This window comes from Phyllostomus discolor, chromosome 3, assembly GCF_004126475.2.
Source record: "Phyllostomus discolor isolate MPI-MPIP mPhyDis1 chromosome 3, mPhyDis1.pri.v3, whole genome shotgun sequence".
NCBI lineage: Eukaryota > Metazoa > Chordata > Mammalia > Chiroptera > Phyllostomidae > Phyllostomus > Phyllostomus discolor.
Genome location: NC_040905.2, coordinates 202,328,275 through 202,349,820, shown reverse-complemented (window position 1 = coordinate 202,349,820; position 21,546 = coordinate 202,328,275). Strand labels below are relative to the sequence as shown.

Below are 21,546 nucleotides of genomic sequence, written 5' to 3'. Positions count from 1 at the left end.
CTAGAGCAGGGGTCTATGAATATCTTCTGTAAAGGGTCAGATAATAAATATTTAAAGCTTTGCATGTCATATGATCTCTGTTGCAACAAATTCATTCTGCTGCTGTTGTACAAAAATCAGCCATAGACGATATGTAAACAAATGAGTGTGGCTGTGTTCCAATAAAACTTTATTTACAAAACCAGTCGCTCCTGCTTATCTACACCAGGCTCATCTACACCAGCGCTAGCCAGTAGACCTTTCCAAGGGGACAGAAATGCCCTATGTCTGTGCTGGCCAAGACAATAGCCACTAATCATTTGGGGTCACAGAGCCCTTGAAATGTGGCTACTAAGCAACTAAATTTGTGAGTTTTTTCATTGTAATTAATTTTAATTTTAATAGCCACACTAGGTAGAGCAGCTTTAGACTTTTAATTAGGTAACTTACAGCACGAGAATGTTAAAACAATGCATTTCATTTTAAATGCAATAAATTCAGGGATCAACTATTAAAACGAATATAAAGGAGGGCATTTTTGGTATAATTGATTAGTTCTTCTGAGGGTTCCAGTGCAAATTTTTTGCATCTCAATATTTTTACAACCAGATTATATATCTGCTTTTTACTTCTCAATCTCCAGACATTTTTTTCCCTGAATAAAATGCAGACCTAGCCTTATATGAAGACTTTCAAAGATATCTCTAGGGAAAAAGTATATATGTATTAGAGGGGAGAGCAGTGAAGGGGGGAGACTCAGGAAGATGAGTCAGAAATTGACCAAAGCAAGAGAAAAATGCGGGAGGGAGCGAGTTACTAAGGCAGGAACTAGGAAGAGGAGAAATAAATCAGATCAACAAACAAAGAGCCACTTCTCCGAGAAGAATCGCCTGTATTGGGGGGATTATGTTGTTAGGGAACTCAGCACAGGGAGACGGATCTTTATGAAGCCATCAGAGTCAGAGCGAAGCGAAGGCCTGGTTTTTATTATCACCAAACGGGTTCTCTCCCCACTGGATGGGGCTCGGGATTGAGATATTGGAGCCTGTCACGAGATAATCCTCTTTTGTGCCTCCTGGAAGGGCAGCCTGCCTCCTTCCCAGGCCTTTCGCAGAGAAACCGCCCAGAGGCTACTCCAGAGCCATTCTTACAGGACCACAGCTTTCCTCACTCAGTCCGGGACTTAGGTTTTTCTTGACATTTCTTGACTCTCCCTGCAGCCCCAGCTGACTAGTGGAGCGGGGTCTCACTGCCAGCTGGGTGTAATAGGACAGCTGACCCGGGTGGGGAAGTTTTGCCCGGGGTTTCCTTTTCCTGGGTCGTCACTCATGAACAATTGTGTTATTATTCTGTTCAAAAAAGAATAAATTATTTGTTAAGAACTCCAAAGCGAACGGCCCTCCATTTATTTACCATTTCCTAAGTGCTAAACGCTTCAAACATACCATCCCTTTCCCCACTGAGGTGGGTGAGTATCACTAACACTTTATAGATGGGGACGTTGAGGCTTAGAAAAGGAAGGTGCCGACCGCAGGCTTCCCCGCTGGAGAAAGGCAGAGCTGGCGTTTGGAGATCCCTGTGGCTCTTGCCCAAGCCCTCGCTTCCTACAGCACTCGCCGCTGTGTCTTTACAGTTGGGCGCAGCTCTCACAACAACTCTACAGTGCCTGTGTTAAACAGTGGGAAGTGAAGGCGAGCGGGGTAAAGAAACCTGGTCTCATACTAAACTAGTTCTGTTTTAAAGTTATCTTTTTGAATAACTATCCGGCCATTATCCACCACTTCACTTATTCTAAGACGATGTTTTGGAAACTATAGGATCTGGATGTTTTGTTCTGTGGTGGTGTTGATTGTGCTCCTTGCTGAAAATTTTTCTTTAAAGATTTTATCTATTTATTTTTAGAGAGGGAAGGGAGGGAGAAAGAGAGAGAAAGAAATATCAATGTGTGGTTGCTGGGGGCCATGGCCTGCAACCCAGGCATGTGCCCTGACTGGGAATAGAACCTGTGATGCTTTGGTTCGCAGCCCGCACTCAATCCATTGAGCTACGCCAGCCAGGACGAAATTTTTTTTTAAAAGAAGATAATTGTATTGTTCTTGCCTAATAACAGTGCCTATGGCCGTAATACACTTTAAGAGACTTTTGGCAGTAAGATGCTCGTTTTTGAGTGTATGCCATGTGTTAGGCACCCACACCCATCATGTCCAGTCTCACATCCTCTTCGGAAAGGATTTACTAGCTTCAAGTTAGAGAAGTGAAGCGACTTCCTTAGGTCACAGAGCAAATAAATGGACCAGCCAGGATTTAACACCGATTCTCTCCTGATTCTAAAGCCCATGATTTTTGAAATGTCCTCTGCTGTTCACTGAGTAGTTCGTAGAATACGTGAAACAGCTTTGTGAAGTGGTACCATGAGGAGAAGCTGGGCGCTCTGGCTCCAGACTGTCTGCTCGGTCAGTGTGCTGGCTCGTCCTCTGCTTGGAGGCAGCCAGGCCTGGTCCTTGGCCCAGGGCAGACGGCTTTCCCTGCCGGCTTTGCTCTGCCGGGGGCCAGTGTTGCAGGGTCTGTCCCATACAAGGGTGTCTCTTTCACATCCATCACCCTTCATGCCCCCTCCAGGTCACAGAGACACGCACTGGGCCTCTGGGCTGTAACAGCTATGACAATCTGGACTCTGTGAGTTCCGTCCTTCTGCAAAGCACCGAGAGCAAACTTCATCTTCAAGGTAGGTGCTGGTGGCGACGGTGGGGGAGGGGAAGAGGGGGGAGGGGGAGGTGGTCTAAGGGCAGGCATGAAGTGCAGGGAGAAAGAAGATGGAACTCAGGGAAACCAATGAAAACTGAGACAATCATGATACAATTACAAATTTTTAATATAGACAGGACATTAAATTCATAGTTATTCATTAGTTTTCAGATATCAAGAATGGAAACGTGAGCTTTACCCGATTATTTTGATAAAAATATCTAAAAGGTATTATTTATAGATGCTCCAGGTCTAGTATATATTATAGTTTTGTATTATATTGTCTGAATTTCCTACATTATAGTGTTTGATTTTCAGTGTATTTTGGCAGATGTCACTTGAATTCCAAGAATGATAGGGCAATTTATGAAAGTTTTAGTTCTCTGTAATCTTCTTTTCCCTTATTTGTTCATAATTTGTGGTTTTCTGCATATCCATACGCACACACACGTGTTTGTGCGTGTGCGTGTGCTTTTGGCCGAGTTGACAAATGAGAACACTCAGTGCTGTCTGGAGTGTAGAGAGACGTGCTCTTGCACAGTGCTAGTGCGAATGTAACAACTACAAGGATTGCTTTGTTGCTCTATATGAATATTTGTGTTTGTTTAACGTCTGCTATATGTCAGGTCCATGCTAGGTGCTCCATGTGTGCTCATGACCTTGGCATAATAGACCCTTTAAAATAGTAATTTTACCCTTATTAATTCATCATAAAGTAGAGAGGAGATTGTAGGGGAAAATTAACAAGGCTTCAAATACAGATAGTGCTGTTTTAAAAAGCATAATTTATAATAACTAAAAATCGGTATAAAAATCTCAGTTTTCTGCCCTGGCTGGTATAGCTCAGTGGATTGAGTGCAGGCTGCGAACCAAAGCATCGCAGGTTTGATTCCCAGCCAGGGCACATGCCTGGGTTGCAGGCCATGGCCCCCAGCAACCGCATATTGATGTTTCTCTCTCTCCCTCCCTCTCTAAAAATAAATAAATAAATATTTAGAAAAAAATCTGTTTTCTATATGAGGAAGCTAAGTGAATTAATGTAGTATCCATACAATATAACATTAAGCAGGTACTAAAACATTGTTTATAAAGAATTTCCAAATATATGTGACAATGACTTGATATAATGTTAATTTAAAAATGGATAGTTTCTGACTGAATGTATGGCATGGCGGTATAAAATAATAAAAGAACATACTACTGCAAGGAAATACGCTGAGAGGTTAAAAGAGGTTACCTCTGGGTGGTTAGGTTGTACGTGATTTACTTTGGGCTTGCGGTGTCTTTTCTAACTTTTCTGATCATGTGTTAACTTTATAGTTAGAAGGAATCGCATGCTTTAACTTTGAGCAGACTAAAAATGTGACCTTTTAGAAAGGTATATGATAAAAGTTGATCGTGAATGTCAGTGGGAGGAAAGTTGGGTTGAGATTGGCAGGTAGAGCTAAGCAGAGCCTAATATGACTTTTATATTCTGCTTCCTTGGCAATGGCTTGATTCATGCTCCTGTTATAGAAGACGGTTGGAAAACGGTTCGGGGAGAGCTTGGAAGTGTCACTGGGGAACGATGAATGAACGTCCTCGGGGAAATTCAGGCCAAGAAAGTGGTTTAGTGTTAAAACAAAACATACCCTCAGATACAGGAGGAATAACCCTACCTCTTTAGCAGAGAAAAGAGTAGACGGATGAGCTCGGTAATGCCTCGTAGGAAAGTCAGCACTGCCTTGGGTGTGCCAATGATCCTAGCCTGTTCCTATGATGCCCACAGTGACCTCAAGGTGCCAGCAGGCTTTGAATCCGGGAAGTTCGGCTCAGTCTGCACTGATCACCCTGCTGTGCTGGTAGAGGAGGAGAGATCTGCGAGTTATAATTGGAATATATTTAGAATAGATTCACAGGGTGTTACTAGGAAGTTATTAAGATCATAGGGACATTTAGAGAGGCTGATTTACCAGGAAACTAATGAAGCTTGAGGTCCAGGGTTCCCTCACCTTTTACGTCCTCAGACTTTCTCATTCTAAATATGCACTTTCATGTCTGATCTTGAATTACTGTTTTCCTGAAGGAACTGAAGTATAAGTCTCAGTCCCCCAAAACTTGGGCCTGCCATGGGTTACATTATAGACATATATTATTCAGAAAGAAAAGGAGGCGAGAGGTTTGTCTTATTCTAGATCAGTCAGAGCACACCTGGAGGGTTGGATTCAGGTCTGTGCATCATACCTCAAGGGGGACGTTAGGAAACCACAGTGTGCCTGAAGGAAAGTGTCTTATGATAAATAGCTGAGGAAGGTTGGCTTGGAGCAAGAGGACTTGACTGCAGACACCAAAAGGATTGTCTTGCAGAAAAGATAGTCCGATTCATTAATATGGATTAAACGGGCTAAACCTGATCTACTTAGAGGAAACGACAAGGACCCCAGCTTTTAAGTGAGATAAAATAGATCTCAGTTGAAACTCAGCATACAATAGACTTTCTCATGCACATTCATGCCAAACCTAGAATGGCCAACTGAAGTATATAGTGACTCTGTGAGTTATAAATAGATGACATTTGGTCAGAAGGTTATAAAGATTATTCAATCATCATTTCATTGGGTGGGGTGATTGAAGTTAGTGGTCCTTAAGACCTTCTTCACACTAGTGTTTCTTGTGTTTTACGGAGATTTGTCTTGGGACTGGCTATGCGCCAAACCCAGTGTTACACCGTGGGCATAAGAACACAAATCAGTTTGTTTCAACTCACTATATATGGGGGGGGGGCAAGAACAGTTTACAGTTGTGAGTACATGAAACACAGAGCTCATTCTTGTGTTATTATTTATTAATTATTGTAGTATTTCCCATATGAACAACTGTAAACCTACTTTCGCCTACCCTGTGCATGTTTTTTAAGGGACCATATTAGCGTCAAGCTTGGTACAAGGATTCAGGAGTAGACAAGGCTCGGTTTCTACCCCAAGGGAACACACAGTCTAACAGAGAAGACGGACTTAAACAATAATAGGCATAGCGCATTGTAATGGAGAAAAAATGAGGGTTTTGTAATACCAGTTAGCATGGGGAGTTAATTTACTAGGGAATCAGGGAAGATTTCTTGCTAAAAATGATGCATAGGATGAGAGCCGAGGGATGAAGACGAGGGCAGGGTCATGGGTATGGAGGCAGACAGAAGTGTCTTTATGAGGGGGCGTCTGAAGAACTGGAAAAGTCTTTAAGAGGTTAGAGCTGAGACATCAGTGGTGAGAAGAAAGCAATCCTTCACATCCTGGAAGGCCTCCGCAGCACGTTAATGAGTTGAACATTAATTTGACAATAATGGGCGCTGTGGAAGGGTTTTCAAAAAGAAAGAAGCCTGAAGAGATTGATCTTTTGGAAGACCATGCTAGCTTTTGTGTGTGGTCCATTCATTAGAGAAGGACAGGTTACAGACTGGTGACCAGTTAGAGTGGCCAGTACTTACGATGAGATGTCACAAATTTAGACATGGAGGGAGCAGTGCGGGTGAGAAGAATAGGCCAATTTTAGAGTTATTATACTTAGGAGGCATCATGACCAGGATTTAGTAAAAAGATCATGAAGAATTTAGATAATTGAGTGAATAGAGTGTGGGAATGAGATAGAGAGGATGGACAGGAAGATACATATGATCCAAGGTAATACATAATAGAGATAATGAAAGTAATGCATACTATTATGGAGGTCCAGAGGAGGGGGTAATTCATTCTGTCTGCCTCGGTAGAGGAATCACGGGGGAAAAATGATATCTCAGGGAGAATAATCTTCTGGTGCTGGAAGGTAAAAGAAGAAAGCTTCTTAAATACAAGACAGAAGAGTACCTCCTGACTTTGCAGTATTCTGGTATTTATTCAGCAGAATACAAAAAGCACTAAGTATAAGAGAAACATTGATACATTGAACTACATTGAAATTAAAAATTTCTGCTCATCAGAAGCTGCCATTCATAGGATGAAAATGCAAGCTACCGAGTAGAAGGAAATCTCTGTGATATATGTATCCGACAGAGGACTCTTTGCAAAACATATAAATAACTCCTAAAACCAATAAGAAAAAGACAGGCAATCCAGTAAGTCAAGAGACTGGGTAAAAGATATGAACAGGCACTTCACAAAGAAGAATATCAACATGGCAAATAAACATTTGGAAAGGTAATTAACTTTTCTAGTCCTCAGAAAATGTAAATTAGAACCACAATTCAATATCATAACACCTCAATCCGTCTGGCTCAAATGAAAAACACTCACAATATCAAGGAGTGGCAATGTGCAGCCATGGGAACTTAACACCCACTGCAAGGGGCAGAGGGAATAAGTGAGCACAACTGTTTTGGAAAACTCTTTTGCAGTATTTGCTGAAAACTCAGTATGCCCTCATCGTCCGACCTAGCAATTACAGCTCTCCTAGGAACACACCCAGCAGAAATGTTACCTACGTTCACCAAAAAAACGTGGATGTTCATAGCAACTTTATTCAAAATTTCCAAATGGAGGTAGGCCCACATGCCCATCAACAAGAAAATAGATAAATAGTCGTACATGCACATAATGGGCCACAACACAACAATGAGGACAGAAGAAATACCTTTTCATGAAACAATATGGAAGAATCTCATGGAGAGAACATCGAGTGAAAGAGCCGGACACAGATGAGTGCACACCGAATGACTCCATTCCCCTACAGCTCAGAACTAGTAAAAACCATTACATCGTTTTAGAGCCCATGAGGACGGGGAGGACCAGAGATGTTTCTGGAAGCATTGGCGATGTTCTGCTGCTCGATGTGGGTGGCAGCACAGGGGTGTGTTTACTTCGTGGAAACACATAGAGCCGCACACACATGTTGTGTATGCATGTGTTTCTGTGTCTGTAATATGCAGCTAGCAAAAAATGTCTTTAATAGTGTCCTCCATCTTGACATCCCCTGGAAATAAAAAAAAAACATGAATGCAGCAGGGACATCAAAAAGCAGCAGGTGGTCCAGCCCAGCGGGAGGGCAGTCTGTGTGCACTGAGGCTAGGTGATAGATACTGTTTATTCAGCTCTTCCTTATGAGACCGGGACTGTGCTAATTTATTGTTATTATATTTCTATTTATTTTAACTTCGACTTGTGTGTATTATATAGTTGTATTTATTACAGTTTTAATCCTCACAGCATCGCTACAAAAATGGCATAAATAACATCCCCGTTTTGTAGGTGAGGAAGCGTTGCGGGGGAGTGGGGGCGACTTCAGAGCTTCTCCTTCTGAATAATGTTGCTCTCGGTTCCTTCCCCAGTTCCTATGAGCAAGGCTGGGAGGGGAGGGTCTGCAGAGGTTCATTTCGGCAGATAGAGATGATAATGAATGGCACTATAATGACATTTACCTTGTGGTATTTCATCCAAGTTCCACAAAACAGGGCAAAGGTAAAGAGAAATAAATAGGAAAGAGAAGGAAGAGGATTAGAGGAGACTAAAAATGAGGAGGAAAAGGATCATAGAAATGATCAGAGGCTATTAGTAGTCAAAGAAGCAACAGCTTCTAGTAGTAATAATGCTAGCAGCATAATGATAACTTCTTATTTTTATACTTTTCTCTCCAAGAAGCCCATTGAGCATTTGACTGACATTGTCATGTAATTTAATCAAGTATCCATCTGGTGAAGTGTACAGAGAGCGGAGCTCTGCCGCAGTCGCTCGCTGATGTGGAAAGGGTGGAAAGGGATGCAGAAAGAATATTTTGCTGAAACCTAGGGATGATCCAGAAAATTTTTTCACTCATACATTCACATATTTATTTAGCAATATTTGTTGAACATAAACTCTATATCAGATATTGATTTAAGAGCTGGCTATATAGCAATGAATGAGCTAAGTCTCAATGATTTTGGAGCTTATATTTAGTATGTGGGGGGAGCAGGCAATAAACAAGTAAACAAATAAATATATTTTCTTCACAGTCAGAGACAGTGAGGGAACAGGTAATGCAGGAATTTGTAGACCATGGGAAATACCTTAGATATTGCTCAGGGTTAAATGAGAAGCCACTGCAAACGTAGATGGTGGAGTAACCTGACCTGGCTTATATTTTAAGTGAATCACAATGTCTGTTGACTAGAAGACTATTGAGGGAAAGAACACGTACAAGGAACCTCGTTAGGCAGCTTTGGTGTTTACCAAGGTGAGGGGAAATGGTGGCTTGGACCATGACAGTGGCAGTGGGGGTTGTGAGAAGTGATTGAATTATGGATATATTTTAAATAGTGCTAACATCATTATTCAGAAGTACACTGAGAAACTTGTGAATGTAAGAGAAAAGAGGGTGATCCCCAAATTTTGCCTGAGTTGATTCAATGATAAGATTGCCTTGTTGATATAGTGAAGACCGTGGGAGGGATACGTTTTGATGGGACCTGAGGAGTAGGGTTTTTACGTAGGTTTGAGAAGTCTACTATTTATACAAGTGTATATGTTGAACGTGCATTTGGAAAGTCAGAGGAGAGAAGCCAAGATATAAATTAGCATAGAGATGATATTTAATGATGTGAGATTGGATAGATTACCTTAGAGAAAGTGTAGTTAGAAAAGAGAAGGGATCCAGTTATTGAGCCATGGAGAGTTTAATATTGAAGGGTTGGGATAATGGGATGATAATAAGGAACAAGAAACGAAAGCTAAGAAGTGGCCAAAGAGGTGGGAAGAGATCCAAGAGGGTGTAGTATCTTGGAAGCCAAGTAAAAAATGTTTTTCCAAACAGAGATCTTGGTCAACTGTGAGAAATGCTACTGATAGGAGAATTAAGATAAAGTCTGAGAACTAAGCAGTGGATTTAGCAACATGGGGTTTTTGGTGATCTTAACAAAAATGTTTTGATGAAATTATGGAAATGAAAGCCTGAGTCGAATGTGGTCTAGAGGAAATTAAAACAGAGGACGAGTGAAGGCAGGTGATACAGCCAACCACAGAGCAGTATTGCAGTGAAAGACACAGTAGCAGAAAGGGACGTTGAGTAGGGGACTTTTTCTTCTTTTTAAATATGGAAGCAACAAAACTTCTATGCTGATGGAAATTATTATTCAGAGAGGGAAACGTTGATTCTGCAAGAAAGAGGGGTGACTTTAAGCTCCAAGTTGAGCAGACAAGAGTAAATAGGGGCTTGTGTATTAATGTAATTATTTGCCCTAAACAAGAGAGCCTGCCAGTTTATCTATAGTGAAGGGAGGATGGAAGGACATAGGGGTTCAGAGGTGGCTACAGGTCATAGATGTGGTAATGGGGGCATTTTCTTGAACTTTTCTTCTGATTACTTTTCATAGATTTAAGTGGCATCTCTGAAATTAGAATGTTTCTTATAACTAATGACATGTCATTGTTTAATTGGAAGGCTGTTTTTATCGTAGTGCACATAAAACAATTATATGTCTCACAGTGAATGACATCTTAGATTCAGTGGCATGTGATATTGTTCTTAATGAAAATAAAAGGAGTGAGGTCACTAGCCAATTCTCAGCTTCTCAAAGAGCAAGTTGAACAGGAAGAGGTAAAGATCTTTAAAAGACGGGAGGTTAGGCAGTGAGGGGACATGGGATGAAAGGCTGGTAAGATGAGGAGGCATCATGTACTTCCTGCACCTCCAGACAGGGCCACCTGAGGCTGGTGTGTTTTAAGAGCCTCCTTCTAATTATTCATGTCCAAATGGTCTATTTCACCTATTTCACTCATTGATCTCAAATTATTTCTCCTCTTCCTCCTCCTTCTTCTTCCTTCTTTTCTCCTCCTTCATTGTAATCCTTCTCTTTTTCCCCTCTCTGTCTGTGCTTGAAACCTCAGCTCCTTTGAGACTAGATTCTATCTCCTATCACTCATGCATCCAGAATCCCTTCATACCTTAAGTGACCTCGGTCCTCTTTTATCAAGTTCAGTTCATCTTCCAGTGCCCAACACTAATGTCCAGCTCACATCAGGGATCCTTCCTTCTGCACCCCCTCCTTGGTCATTCCTCCCTTCCATGAACCACACAATCTGTGCCAAGCCAGCCTCTTTGATTCTCATGCCTCCTACTCTCCATCCCCCTCACAAACACAAGTGTGGTCTTCTTAAAATCAAATCCAATACTGTCACATTCCTGCTTAAAACCCTTCACTTCCTCTGTAGAGATTTTGGTATAAAGTTTAGACTTCTTAACTTGGCACCAGGCACCATAATCAAACCCTTGCCTAACTTCTTGTCTTTGTCTTATTCTGCAGTCCAACACACACTCAAATCTTCACTCTAGATCTATGGAATTTCTTACATTACACTATAGGCATCTTTTTAAATTATTATTTTGTATTACTTTATACCTTTTCACATCATCTCTTAAATTTCTGGACTTCCATTTTTTCCATGAAAGCTTCTCTTACCTTCTCTACTCATGTTATTAGGCACCCCACCCACCTTCTTCTCTAGAACTCGTCTCTCTCTCTCTCTTTCTCACTCACACACACACACACACACACACAATCATTCTCTTACCAGTATGACTCTCCCAATGAAGTGTGACTTCCTTGATGGTAGGGACCCTATCTCTAGAAAAACATGTAGATCCTGGTACATAAACAGTGCTCAGAGTATTGTTTGTTAAATTTATGAATGAATGAATGAATGAATGAATAATTATATGAATGAATTGCTGAGAACATAGTGAGCTCTGCTTTCTTGGAACTTTTACATTTCTCATTCCATATTACACTGGATCCAGTTCAGCCTAACAACCATTTCCTGAGGACCTACTGTGTGCTAGCCACTATGCTACCTTGCAGGGACAACAATCTTTCAAGTACATGTGCCTCTTCTATGGAATTGGCTGTTATATCTTCCAGGCAGGGGCCATGTCCCTTAATCCCCCAAATACCACCTCTTCTGAAAAACCCCTTTTAAGACTTCTTTTATGGTACGATATTTTTTTTTACTCATCTTGTAACACATTCATTTGTGTTTTGGTTTTATTTCTTCTCTTTAAGAGAGGGTTGTACCTTACCAGCTTTCCATTTCATCATATTCAGCACAGTGCCATGGACATAGGAACTCAATACACCATCTTCTCTAGAATTGAATTTTTGTGCATGATTGCTGAATTGAATTTTTTTTTGCATGATTGCTGCTAAAGTGTCACTAGAAGGAGGAAGACTAGGAGGAGGAGGAGAGGAGGAGGAAGAGGAAGGAAGAAAAGGATGGAAGGCAGGAAAAAGGATGAGGAGAGGAAGAGAGAGAGGGGAGAGAGGGGGAGGAGTAAGAGGAGTAAGAGGAGGAGGCCCAGGGAGAGAAGTGGCACCAACAATCTCTTTCGTCAGTAGCTAGACACCACAGATGGAGTGACGACGATTATCTTCAACATCATCTTACAATGAGAGATAGAAAGAAAGGAACAGAGAGTGCAGAACTGCTCAGAAAGAACACTTTTTGAGCTGCTGCTTCTTCTTAGACATGTGCTGATATCCACTAGCCAATTTGTCCCTCCCAACTAATAAAGAGATAGGGTTTATCTTCCCCATTATATAGATGATGAAAGTTAGGCTCAGAAAGGGAAAATCTCTTTCCCAAGGTCCTCCAGCTTTCAGTTCTTAGTCACCTGGGCTCCTAAGTCTACTTCTCTTCTCTGGAGGAGCTCTGAATCAGTAGAACACATTCTAGATGCAGGTAGAATGGTAATACGGCCCTGCCTGGCTGTAGTAGTAGAGGAAGAGGGGACAGGCCATGATCAAATCTCCTTTTCATAAGCCCCTGCCTCTCCTACACCCCTGTCACTGCATGTGGCCTTGTGATCCCAGAGTGGACCACTGAGTGACTGTGGCCAGTGCACCTTGGGATGCATCCTCCTTAGAATCAGCCCAGGGTTGTAGTCAGTGGTTTATGACAAAGGTCCTTCCTGCCTCATTAGCAGAGGCCTGGGAAGCACTGATGGGAATCCTCATTTCTGCCTTCCCATGATTCCATCTGTTGGATAAAAGAGCAGCACCTCCGTGCCAATGGGGTTGCTGGCTTCCACCCAGCTGCAGGCAGCCAAATATTGGTTTTCCTTTATGAGCCAAGGAGTACTCTGTTCTCTGTGTCATCAGAAGGAAAAGTAGAGTTCCTCTTGAAGAATGGATTGAAATGTCAATTAAAGACTCAACCAGAAAACAAACAGAATGGGGAGGTTCAGGAGAGCACATTGATAAGAGTTTGGACTGGTTACTTAAGTCTTTGAGCTTCTTTGGGGCTTGTGATCTGCAAAACGGGAATAAAAACACCTCTGTCTTGGAGCCATTATTTTTCATTTAATAGGAAAATCTGTAGAAAGCCTCTGACCTAAAAACCAAGGGTTGCTGATAAAAAAATAATAATCATAGCTACAATTTACTGGATAATTCTCACATGCCAAGTATAGACCTCATTTTTTAATGTTGGTGCCTCATGTACATCTCAACACAGATCCATTTTCCAGATTTCACAATTGAGGCTCCCAGAACTTAACTATCTTGTAGGCAGCAGAGCAAGAATTTGAACCCAGGTCCACTCAGCGCTGGTGCTCTTAGACTGTACACTATATTGTTTATCAACCTGGAGCATATGAATCATAACCATGGTTTTTATTAGAGAAAGGGTTATAGGCTCTGCTAGTTGCTTCAGAAAGTCTGAAATTTTCCTAAAATTACGTGCCAACTTGTGTATGTGGCTAGGTAGTCCATTTCCATAGTTATTCTCATCTTCTCCAAAGGACCCAGAACTGGAACAGATCAAACGCCTTTATAACAGACCATTAGGGAGGCCTTGTGATATTCTGGGTATGCAGGGCTATAGAAAGCACTGCCTCTAACCTGGAGAAATCTGGAATCAATTGCTGACTCAAGACTTAGACTTACACACGGAGGTAGAAATTCTGATGGGGTGTAGGCTGATGTCGATAGAACGGATCTCAGAGGACTTACCTCTTAGTGTGTGGTCATTTGGGGCCATACCTTTAATAAAGTCTTGGCTGAGTACTTGGCAGGGAGATCCTGTGTGGTCAATGGTCAGCGTGGTGATATAATCTCCTTTAATAACTGTGTCCCATTCAGTTCCTCACTGAGCTCATTGATTGTGCAGAAGCCAGGCACCAAGATGGCGAACACTGAAATAAATCGCTTGTGGAAGTTAATTCATGGACTCTGATGGATATGGTGCCAGTGTATTTTTTAAGACTGTTAAGTCAATCCTTACTCCCCACTTCCCCAAATCATCTCAGTCAGAAGGAAGCTCTCCTTTGGCACTGTGAACGGCAGTGTCGATTGTGCCTTTGTTATATTCTCAATGCATTCCACTTGTCTTATGTGCACAATTGTATATATTTGCTACTAAATTGTAATTAAGAGACCTGAGAGAAGAAACCATATCCTTTTTTATTTGTTCAGTATCTACTTATTCTTAGTTCTGTGTTTCGTTCTTAGTAGGTACTCAACAAATAGATACTGATTTAAATTTATTTGGACTGTCAAATCAATTTGTTTTGAATCTTTTAGTTTTTATTGTGGTAAAATATACATAACATAAAGCTTATTTAGCTACTGTAAAATGCACAGTTCAGTGGCATTAAGTGTATTCACACTGTTGTGCAACTATCATCACTATTTAATTCCAGACCTTTATTGCCACCCCAAACGGAAATTCTATGTCCATTAAGGAATCATTCCCCATTCCTCCCTCTATTCAGCCCCTGGCAAGTACTGATCTTCTTTCTCTCTCTATGGATTTGCTTATTCTGGGTATTTCCTATAAATGAAATAATACAATATGTATTTTTATTGTGTCTGGCTTCTTTAACAAAATGTTTTCAAGGTTCATCCATGTTGCAACATAAGTCAGTACTTCAGTTTTTCCATGGCTGACTTAAATTTCACTTTATGGCCGTGCCACATTTTGGTTACCAGTCGTGGGTTGGTGGACACTGAGGTGGCTTCCACCTTTGTGAATATTATGAATATTGCTCTTATGATCATCTGTGTGCACAGTTTTGTCTGAATACCTGTCTACAAATCTTTTGGGTATATACCTTAAGAGTGAAATTGCTGAAGAATATGATAATTCAATTTTTTTAAAAGATTTTATTTATTTATTTTTAGAGAGGGAAGGGAGGGAGATAGAGAAAGGGAGAGAAACATCAATGTGCGGTTGCTGGGGGTCATGGCCTGCAACCCAGGCATGTACCTTCACTGGGAATCGAACCTGCGACACTTTGGTTCGCAACTGTCATTCAATCCACTGAGCTACGCCAGCCAGGGCTGATAATTCAATTTTTTAAAAAAACACATTTGGCACAGCAACAACCTTATTCTGTGGTAGATTACACGCTTGCATTATTGGCTTCCTCTCGGGGGACTGCCAGGGCGTTGTTGTGTGACTGGTGGTGCTGTCCTGCGGGAGATGCACACTTCTCGTCTAGTTGACATTGGACTTGGCCATAGGATCTGCTTTGGCCAATGGAATGTGAAAGGACAAGATGCGTGCCTCATCTTAGCAGACACTTCAGGTGACATTGCCTTGGCTTCTGCTCTTTTCTCCCTTGTTTTCTGAATGGCATATACCTGAGGAAGGCTGCTCCTTCAGCCTAGCTCCTAAGAGGAGAAGACTTCTGGGGAAGAGTCAAAGCCCAGCCAACATGAAACATGAGCAGCAAACAAACTTTTGTGGTCATAAGCCACCCAGATTCTGAGGTTATTTATTTCCCCACAGTAACTCAAAAAAGCTTGATGCGGCCCTGGCTGGCGTAGCTCAGTGGATTGAGCGCGGGCTGCGAACCAAAGTGTCACAGGTTCGATTCCCAGTCAGGGCACACGCCTGGGTTGCAGGCCATGGCCCCCAGCAAACACACATTGATGTTTCTCTCTCTCTCTCTTTCTCTCTCCCTTCCCTCTCTAAAAATAAATAAATAAAATCTAATAACTAAATAAATAATTAATTAATTTAAAAATTGATAAAAAAAAGAAAGTTCTCCCTTTTAAAAAAAAAAGCTTGATGCTCCTGAAGCACTGGATTAAATGGTGTGAACCACACTCACTCACTTACTGCAGGCCTTCTCAGTGCCTTAACTGTGCCAATGTGGACTATGAGTCTCAACAGGTGGATTAAATACACAGAGTTTCCTGACTGTATTTGGTTCTGGGTACATTTGCAGATTCATGGTTCTGTGGCATACAACTTGGCTGATGCCTGATGATATGTGCCGTTGGATTCATTCCTATCCCCTTGACTCATGAGGTCAGAAATCATGTCTTATTCATTTTCCATATCTGTAGCATCTGGGACAACACTCGACTTAATCAAATGGTGAGGGAAAGGACTTTCCAAATAATTGCTGAATTGAGCAGTTTTATTTTTGCGCACCTACCAGGATCTAGCACTGTGCTTGGTATCTTGGAAAGAATGCAGAGAAATATTTTTAAAAATAGCTGTATTCCCCAAGAATCATGATGTATAGCTATGGATGCAAAACAAATGTGTGCTGAAATTAGCGGTCAGGTCCTTTTGTGTCATCTGAGCACCTGTCTCTGTCGCTGCTGGGCTAAAGTGAACATAGTGTCAGGTTTCCAGCTGTGATGTTGGGAAAGAGAGCGGGTCCTGCTCATGAACGGGGGGATGGCTCTAGAGAGAGGTGGGGCATGCTGGGCACAGAGCAGGGCACCAGTGCTCCCTGCAGTGTGATCTGTGTACGTTCCTCTTCCTTCAGGCACATTTACTGGTGCCTGAGGTGGCCGAGAAATGGAGATGAACGAGGCATTGCCTTTTCCATTCCAGGAGCTCACACACCAGGAGAAACATGAACATAGACACACGTAGCACAATGTGATCAGTGTTCTGGTAAAATCTGAGATATGTGCAGGGTGCTTTGGGATGCCGATAGGGGAATGCTTGAGATTGCCAAAGGCCCCCAGGGAAAGCACAGAAAGCAGATGAGGAAATGATATTAGTTGAACAATGGTCATGTACTAGGACTCTAACATGTGTTATATAATTGATTTTGTTTTCCAATTCATGAGGTATAATTTACATCCAAAACAATTTACCCTTTTGAGGTGAACGGGTTCTGTGATTTGACAAACATATTCAATCATAAAATCAGGATACACCACAATCAAAATATAAAATTGTTCATTTAATTTTGACACCGGCACTACAACAGAAGCTTTAATGAGCAAACTGAGAATCAGAGCAGTTAAACCTCTTGGACTTAACTTCCCAAGGTCGTGCAGTTAATAACAGCTGGGCCAAAACTGGAAGAGGAGGGAACTTGGCCCACGGGGACAGAGCCAGTGGTGTGGCAGGGTGTAGCAAAGCGAGGGAGCCAGGTTAGGGAAGAACTCAGAGACGTCTACTGACCTGGGATCAGGCCACACCGAGTCTTGTGGGTGTCAGGCTTGGATTTTATCATGCATTCTAGTATGATAAAATCTGGTAAATCTGAGATATGTGCATGAGAAAGCATTTGCTTTCAAGCAAAAGGAGCTTTTGCTTAAGTGGAGCCAACCCCTTCTTGAAGCTTGACGGTATCCTTCATGTGTAAATTTTATGACATTTAATTGTAAAAGTATGTTTACCTCTTTATCCTTGGTGATTTCATAGTTTAGGCCACTTTCTCTTTTTTTGAAGTTAAAATTGTCATTTAGAAGTTCCCTGCCCCCCTCATCCCTTTGTCAGTATAAACCCTGCTCCATTGTTACGTGTTGTCTCATGGTGGGTCTCCCTCGCTGAAAGGTGAGTTCCGGGAGCGCAAGGATTTTGTTTCTAGTCTCCGCTCTTTTCTCCTGAGCCCAGAAGAGTGCCTGCCACATGATCACTAATTGATCTTTGCTTAATCAATGAATGGATGGTGGTACAGAGTAGACGCTTAGAAAATCAAAGTGGAAGAATCTTAATGAGCCATCAGTTCAGGGGCTGGCAAACTTTTTTCAGAAAAGAGCCAGATGGCCTTAGGATTCGGTGGGCCTCCCTCAGTTGCTGTTGCAAGTACTCATCCCTTTCATTGTAGCGTGAAAGCAGCTAGAGGCCATAGTTAGATCTCTGTGGCTGTGCTCCATCCAGTACAATTAATTTATAAAAACAGGTGGTGGGATAAGTTGGCACCTAGGTCATAGGTTTCCCACTCCTGTGTCCGCCGGTGTAGACCAGGTTATCCTGTGCTGAGAAAGAGTCCCTGAATCTCAGTGGTTAGCAAAGGGAAATTCTCCTTTTACTGATGCTACGACATGGTCACAGTCCATGGTGATTCCGCTTGTCTGCTGGCCTCAACATGAAACAGTGCTGTTCTCCTGGGGATGGGGAAAGACAAACTGATGAACCCACTTGTTGGTCCTTCTTGCTTCATTTTGGAAGTTGCATACATCACTTCCACCCCCATTTAGTTGGCCAAAACATGTTATGTGAACTCACCTAAGGTCAGGGCAGATCCATGCCATGTTTTCAAAGGGAGGACACTGCAGGTAGGGCCACTGAATATGAGTTAATGACAAACCAAGCTACCATGTGCCATTTGGACCTTGAGTTCTTTAAAGCATTCTTACTGTGCCAGCCTTCGAATTCTGCTGAGGAAGGAGCTCTCTACCTAGTGAAGCATCCCGTGTCATCGAACCTCAGACCTTCTGATAGTGAAAGTGGATCTCTCATCCAAGGGCTCCAAGTCTACTCCTTAAGATCCCACAGACTAGAAGATGCTACCTTGGAACAGAAAAGGTTACTCTCTCCAGAAGAGGGAGCCAGAACCCACCCACTCTTCCCCCAGGTAGCTGCCTTTCTTTATTTCCCAGAGAGCAAATGACCCAGCTCGGAGACAGGGCTGAACTTCTGAATGAGTTCATAGCCTTTTTGCCCTTTCTGCACAGTTTCACCCGGTGAATTATTGTCTTATTTTCATTCCACTCCAATGAGCTGTCAGCGATGGATACCGTAATTCACAGCAATAGAAACACAAACAGATGGGTAATTGACCTGCATGCCTTCATTACGCTGGAGTTCAGAATGGCTGTTGGAGCCATAAAGTCCTCTATCTGCCAGTCTGAAGTCCCCGGGCTTTCACAAGGAAGGCGATCAGGAGGACTTTTAGCAAAAGGTGCAGTCCTTGTTGTTTTCCCTTCCTGGTGCTTTTCAGAAATAGACAGAACTTGACAAGCAGAACTTAGCAGGTACAAGACAACAGCTGGGACTCCTATCTGGCTCAGAGGTACCTACAGGTAGCCACATTCTGATGTAAGAGCAGGACAGAAAAAATGATATTCAACCGAAATAGAACCTAACCTGGATTTCCCCCCTTCCTGTTAGCACTGTGTGAGATCATGCATTTAATATCTAATGAAATAGGTCAGAGAAGAGTGAGTCCATTAAAAAATAGTACTATGCTAAGCAATTAGGGTATGAACTAAAATAAAACAGAGCTGAAGAAAAAAACAGGAAAATACATGATCTTTGCTTTGAACAAGACTTCAATTGACCCAAGGTATTCACACACTAATCTTTATTCACAGTAAGCCCTCTGCCTGGAACACAGTGGCTGCCCTTGGTCTCTATTCAAGGCCGTGCTCAGGTTTCAAGGCTCTGCCCACATCCCACACACACCACCAATCTTCCATAATTTCTGTCTTCAGGCTTACTTTCTTTCATCTCCATAATAGATCACTGACAAATATTTGACATATATTTATCAAACATCATCTGCTACTATGTACCAGATATGGTGCTACTTTTTATGTTTGAATTATCAATGAAGTTTTTTGTCTATTATTTTAAAATTGTGTGCCTTAGTTTTGAATCTCCAAGTAGCCCCTGTGTGTCCTTAGAAGGTAGGGTTCATCTGCTTCAACAATTCCTCACATACCTTGCTGAAGGAAAAAGGAAGAGGCTAAGAGTTCTTTCCAGCAAAAGAGCAGGATCGTGGTTAGAGAGGAAGGTTGGACTAGAATCTCTGGATCTCAGGGGCACCTTTAGCTTTTGTTGATCAGGTCTTCTTTTCCAGCTGTTTCATGTTCCCTGGCCTCACTGAGAACAGTCACGGAAACCAGGTGCTTGCTTTAGACAGTAATAGTATTGACAATGTTATTGGGGATCTCCAGGGATCCTTCAGAGATCTTGAAAGTTCTTGTTACTTTAACTCGCGGCCCCCCCCTCCCGCCCCCGCAATGGTTGAAACTCAACAGTACAGTGAGCCTTCCCTGCCCACTCCCCCAGCCGCAGGTATATTCCCTGCCTGTAAGGAACAAGGATCCTTGACCTTTGTTGCTGTTCATCTAATGAGCTGACGGATCTCTGCTCTATGCCGTTTTTCCCTTCAGAGTTGTGATCTTCTCTGAGGCGCCAGAACTCTTTATTCTCTTCTCTAGAGAATTTGGAAGCAAGTAAATAAACAAACAAAAAAAATGACGAACCTTAATCAGAAAAGAAGGAGATTATTAAGTCAGTTCTTAGTTGGAAATTTCACTGCCTGAGACCTTTGCCTATGGTATTTTCATTTTCTAGTCCATTTTTTTTCCGTGGATTTTTCATCCCCTCATTCCTGTTAACCCATTGGGTCTCAGCCTAAAGGCCTCTCCCATGTAGGAGAGCCTCTTTGACCACCCCCACGCTATTCTAGGTTGGCTGTTCTTCCTCTGGTTCCCCCAGCAACCTTGTGCTTCTAGTAGAGCACTGTTCTCACTGCATCCAAGCGGCTTGGTGAGTTATACGTCTGTCTCCTTCCTACACTGTGAGGCCTGCAAAGGCAGGGAGTTGCCTGCCTCATTCACCCGGGTATCCATGGCAGGGGCGCCTGGCACACAATAGGGTTTAAGCAATATGTGTGGAAAGAAGGAAGGAGAGATGATAAAAAGGAAAGATGTAAAGAAGGAAGAAGAGAAGAAGAGAGGGAGGGAGAGAGCTTGTCTCTTCCTCTTCTTGTAAAGGCACTAATCCTATGGGGAGGCCCCACCCTCAGGAACTAATCAACTAACAATGGCCCCACCTCCTGATGCTGGGGGGTAGGGTTTTAACATAATGAATTTTGGGGGGATGCACACATTCAGCCCATGACAACCAGGCTCTTGTTTAAGTGGTGTTTATGCCTTTTCTCAGCCTCAGTTACTCCTCATAACAGCCCTGGAAGGTGGTTATTGGGGTTTTAACTTCACAGGCAAGAAACCTGAGTTTGGAGAGTCTACAACACTCCCAGAAGGCCACTCTGCACCAGAGCAACTGCAGGAACACTAAGCCAGGATTTTGTCTCAGTTTTCACACTGGCCCGCTGGAGAGGTGGGAGGACCCTCCGGTGTTCCAGGACTCAGCTGGAATTCCTAGCTTTGGGTTCTGAGTCTGTTACTTTAGCTGTGGGGCTTCGGGAAGACCACCTAACTTTTCAGTTCTAACATCTTCTAAATCTAATGGGACAACATGTTTTTCTGTTGGGTTAATACATATAATAGCCCTGGCTGGCAAAGCTCAGTGGATTGAGTGCAGGCTGCAAACCAAAGTGTCGCAGGTTCGATTCCCAGTCAGGGCACATGCCTGGGTTGCAGGCCACGGCCCCCAGCAACCGCACATTGACCTCTCTCTCTCTCTCTCTCTTTCTCCCCTCCCTTCCCTCTCTAAAAATAAATAAATAAAATCTTTAAAAAAACATAATAGTTTTTTGTTTGTTTGTTTGTTTTTCATTCGACAAATGAGTTCATGTACCCTACACTGGGCTTAGTTTACTCTCAGGCCCATAATGGAAAAGCGAGGCCCTGCTCCCTAATGCTCACCCTCTGATGGGGGAGATGGAAAAATAAACATGAAAGCAAATTAATAAGATCATTTCAGTGAGTAACGA

At 42.4% G+C, this 21,546-nt stretch overlaps 1 protein-coding gene across 2 annotated transcripts in view; it reads left to right on the top strand.

Annotated features, from left to right (window-relative positions):
* BRINP1 (BMP/retinoic acid inducible neural specific 1) overlaps nucleotides 1–21,546 on the top strand; it is a 378,646-nt gene that overhangs the window by 319,178 nt on the left and 37,922 nt on the right. For both annotated transcript variants that reach the window (XM_036022140.1, XM_028529423.2), the window contains exon 5: nucleotides 2,599–2,704. In XM_036022140.1, the coding sequence (XP_035878033.1) occupies nucleotides 2,599–2,704 (106 nt within the window). The remainder of the gene's footprint in view (nucleotides 1–2,598; nucleotides 2,705–21,546) is intronic.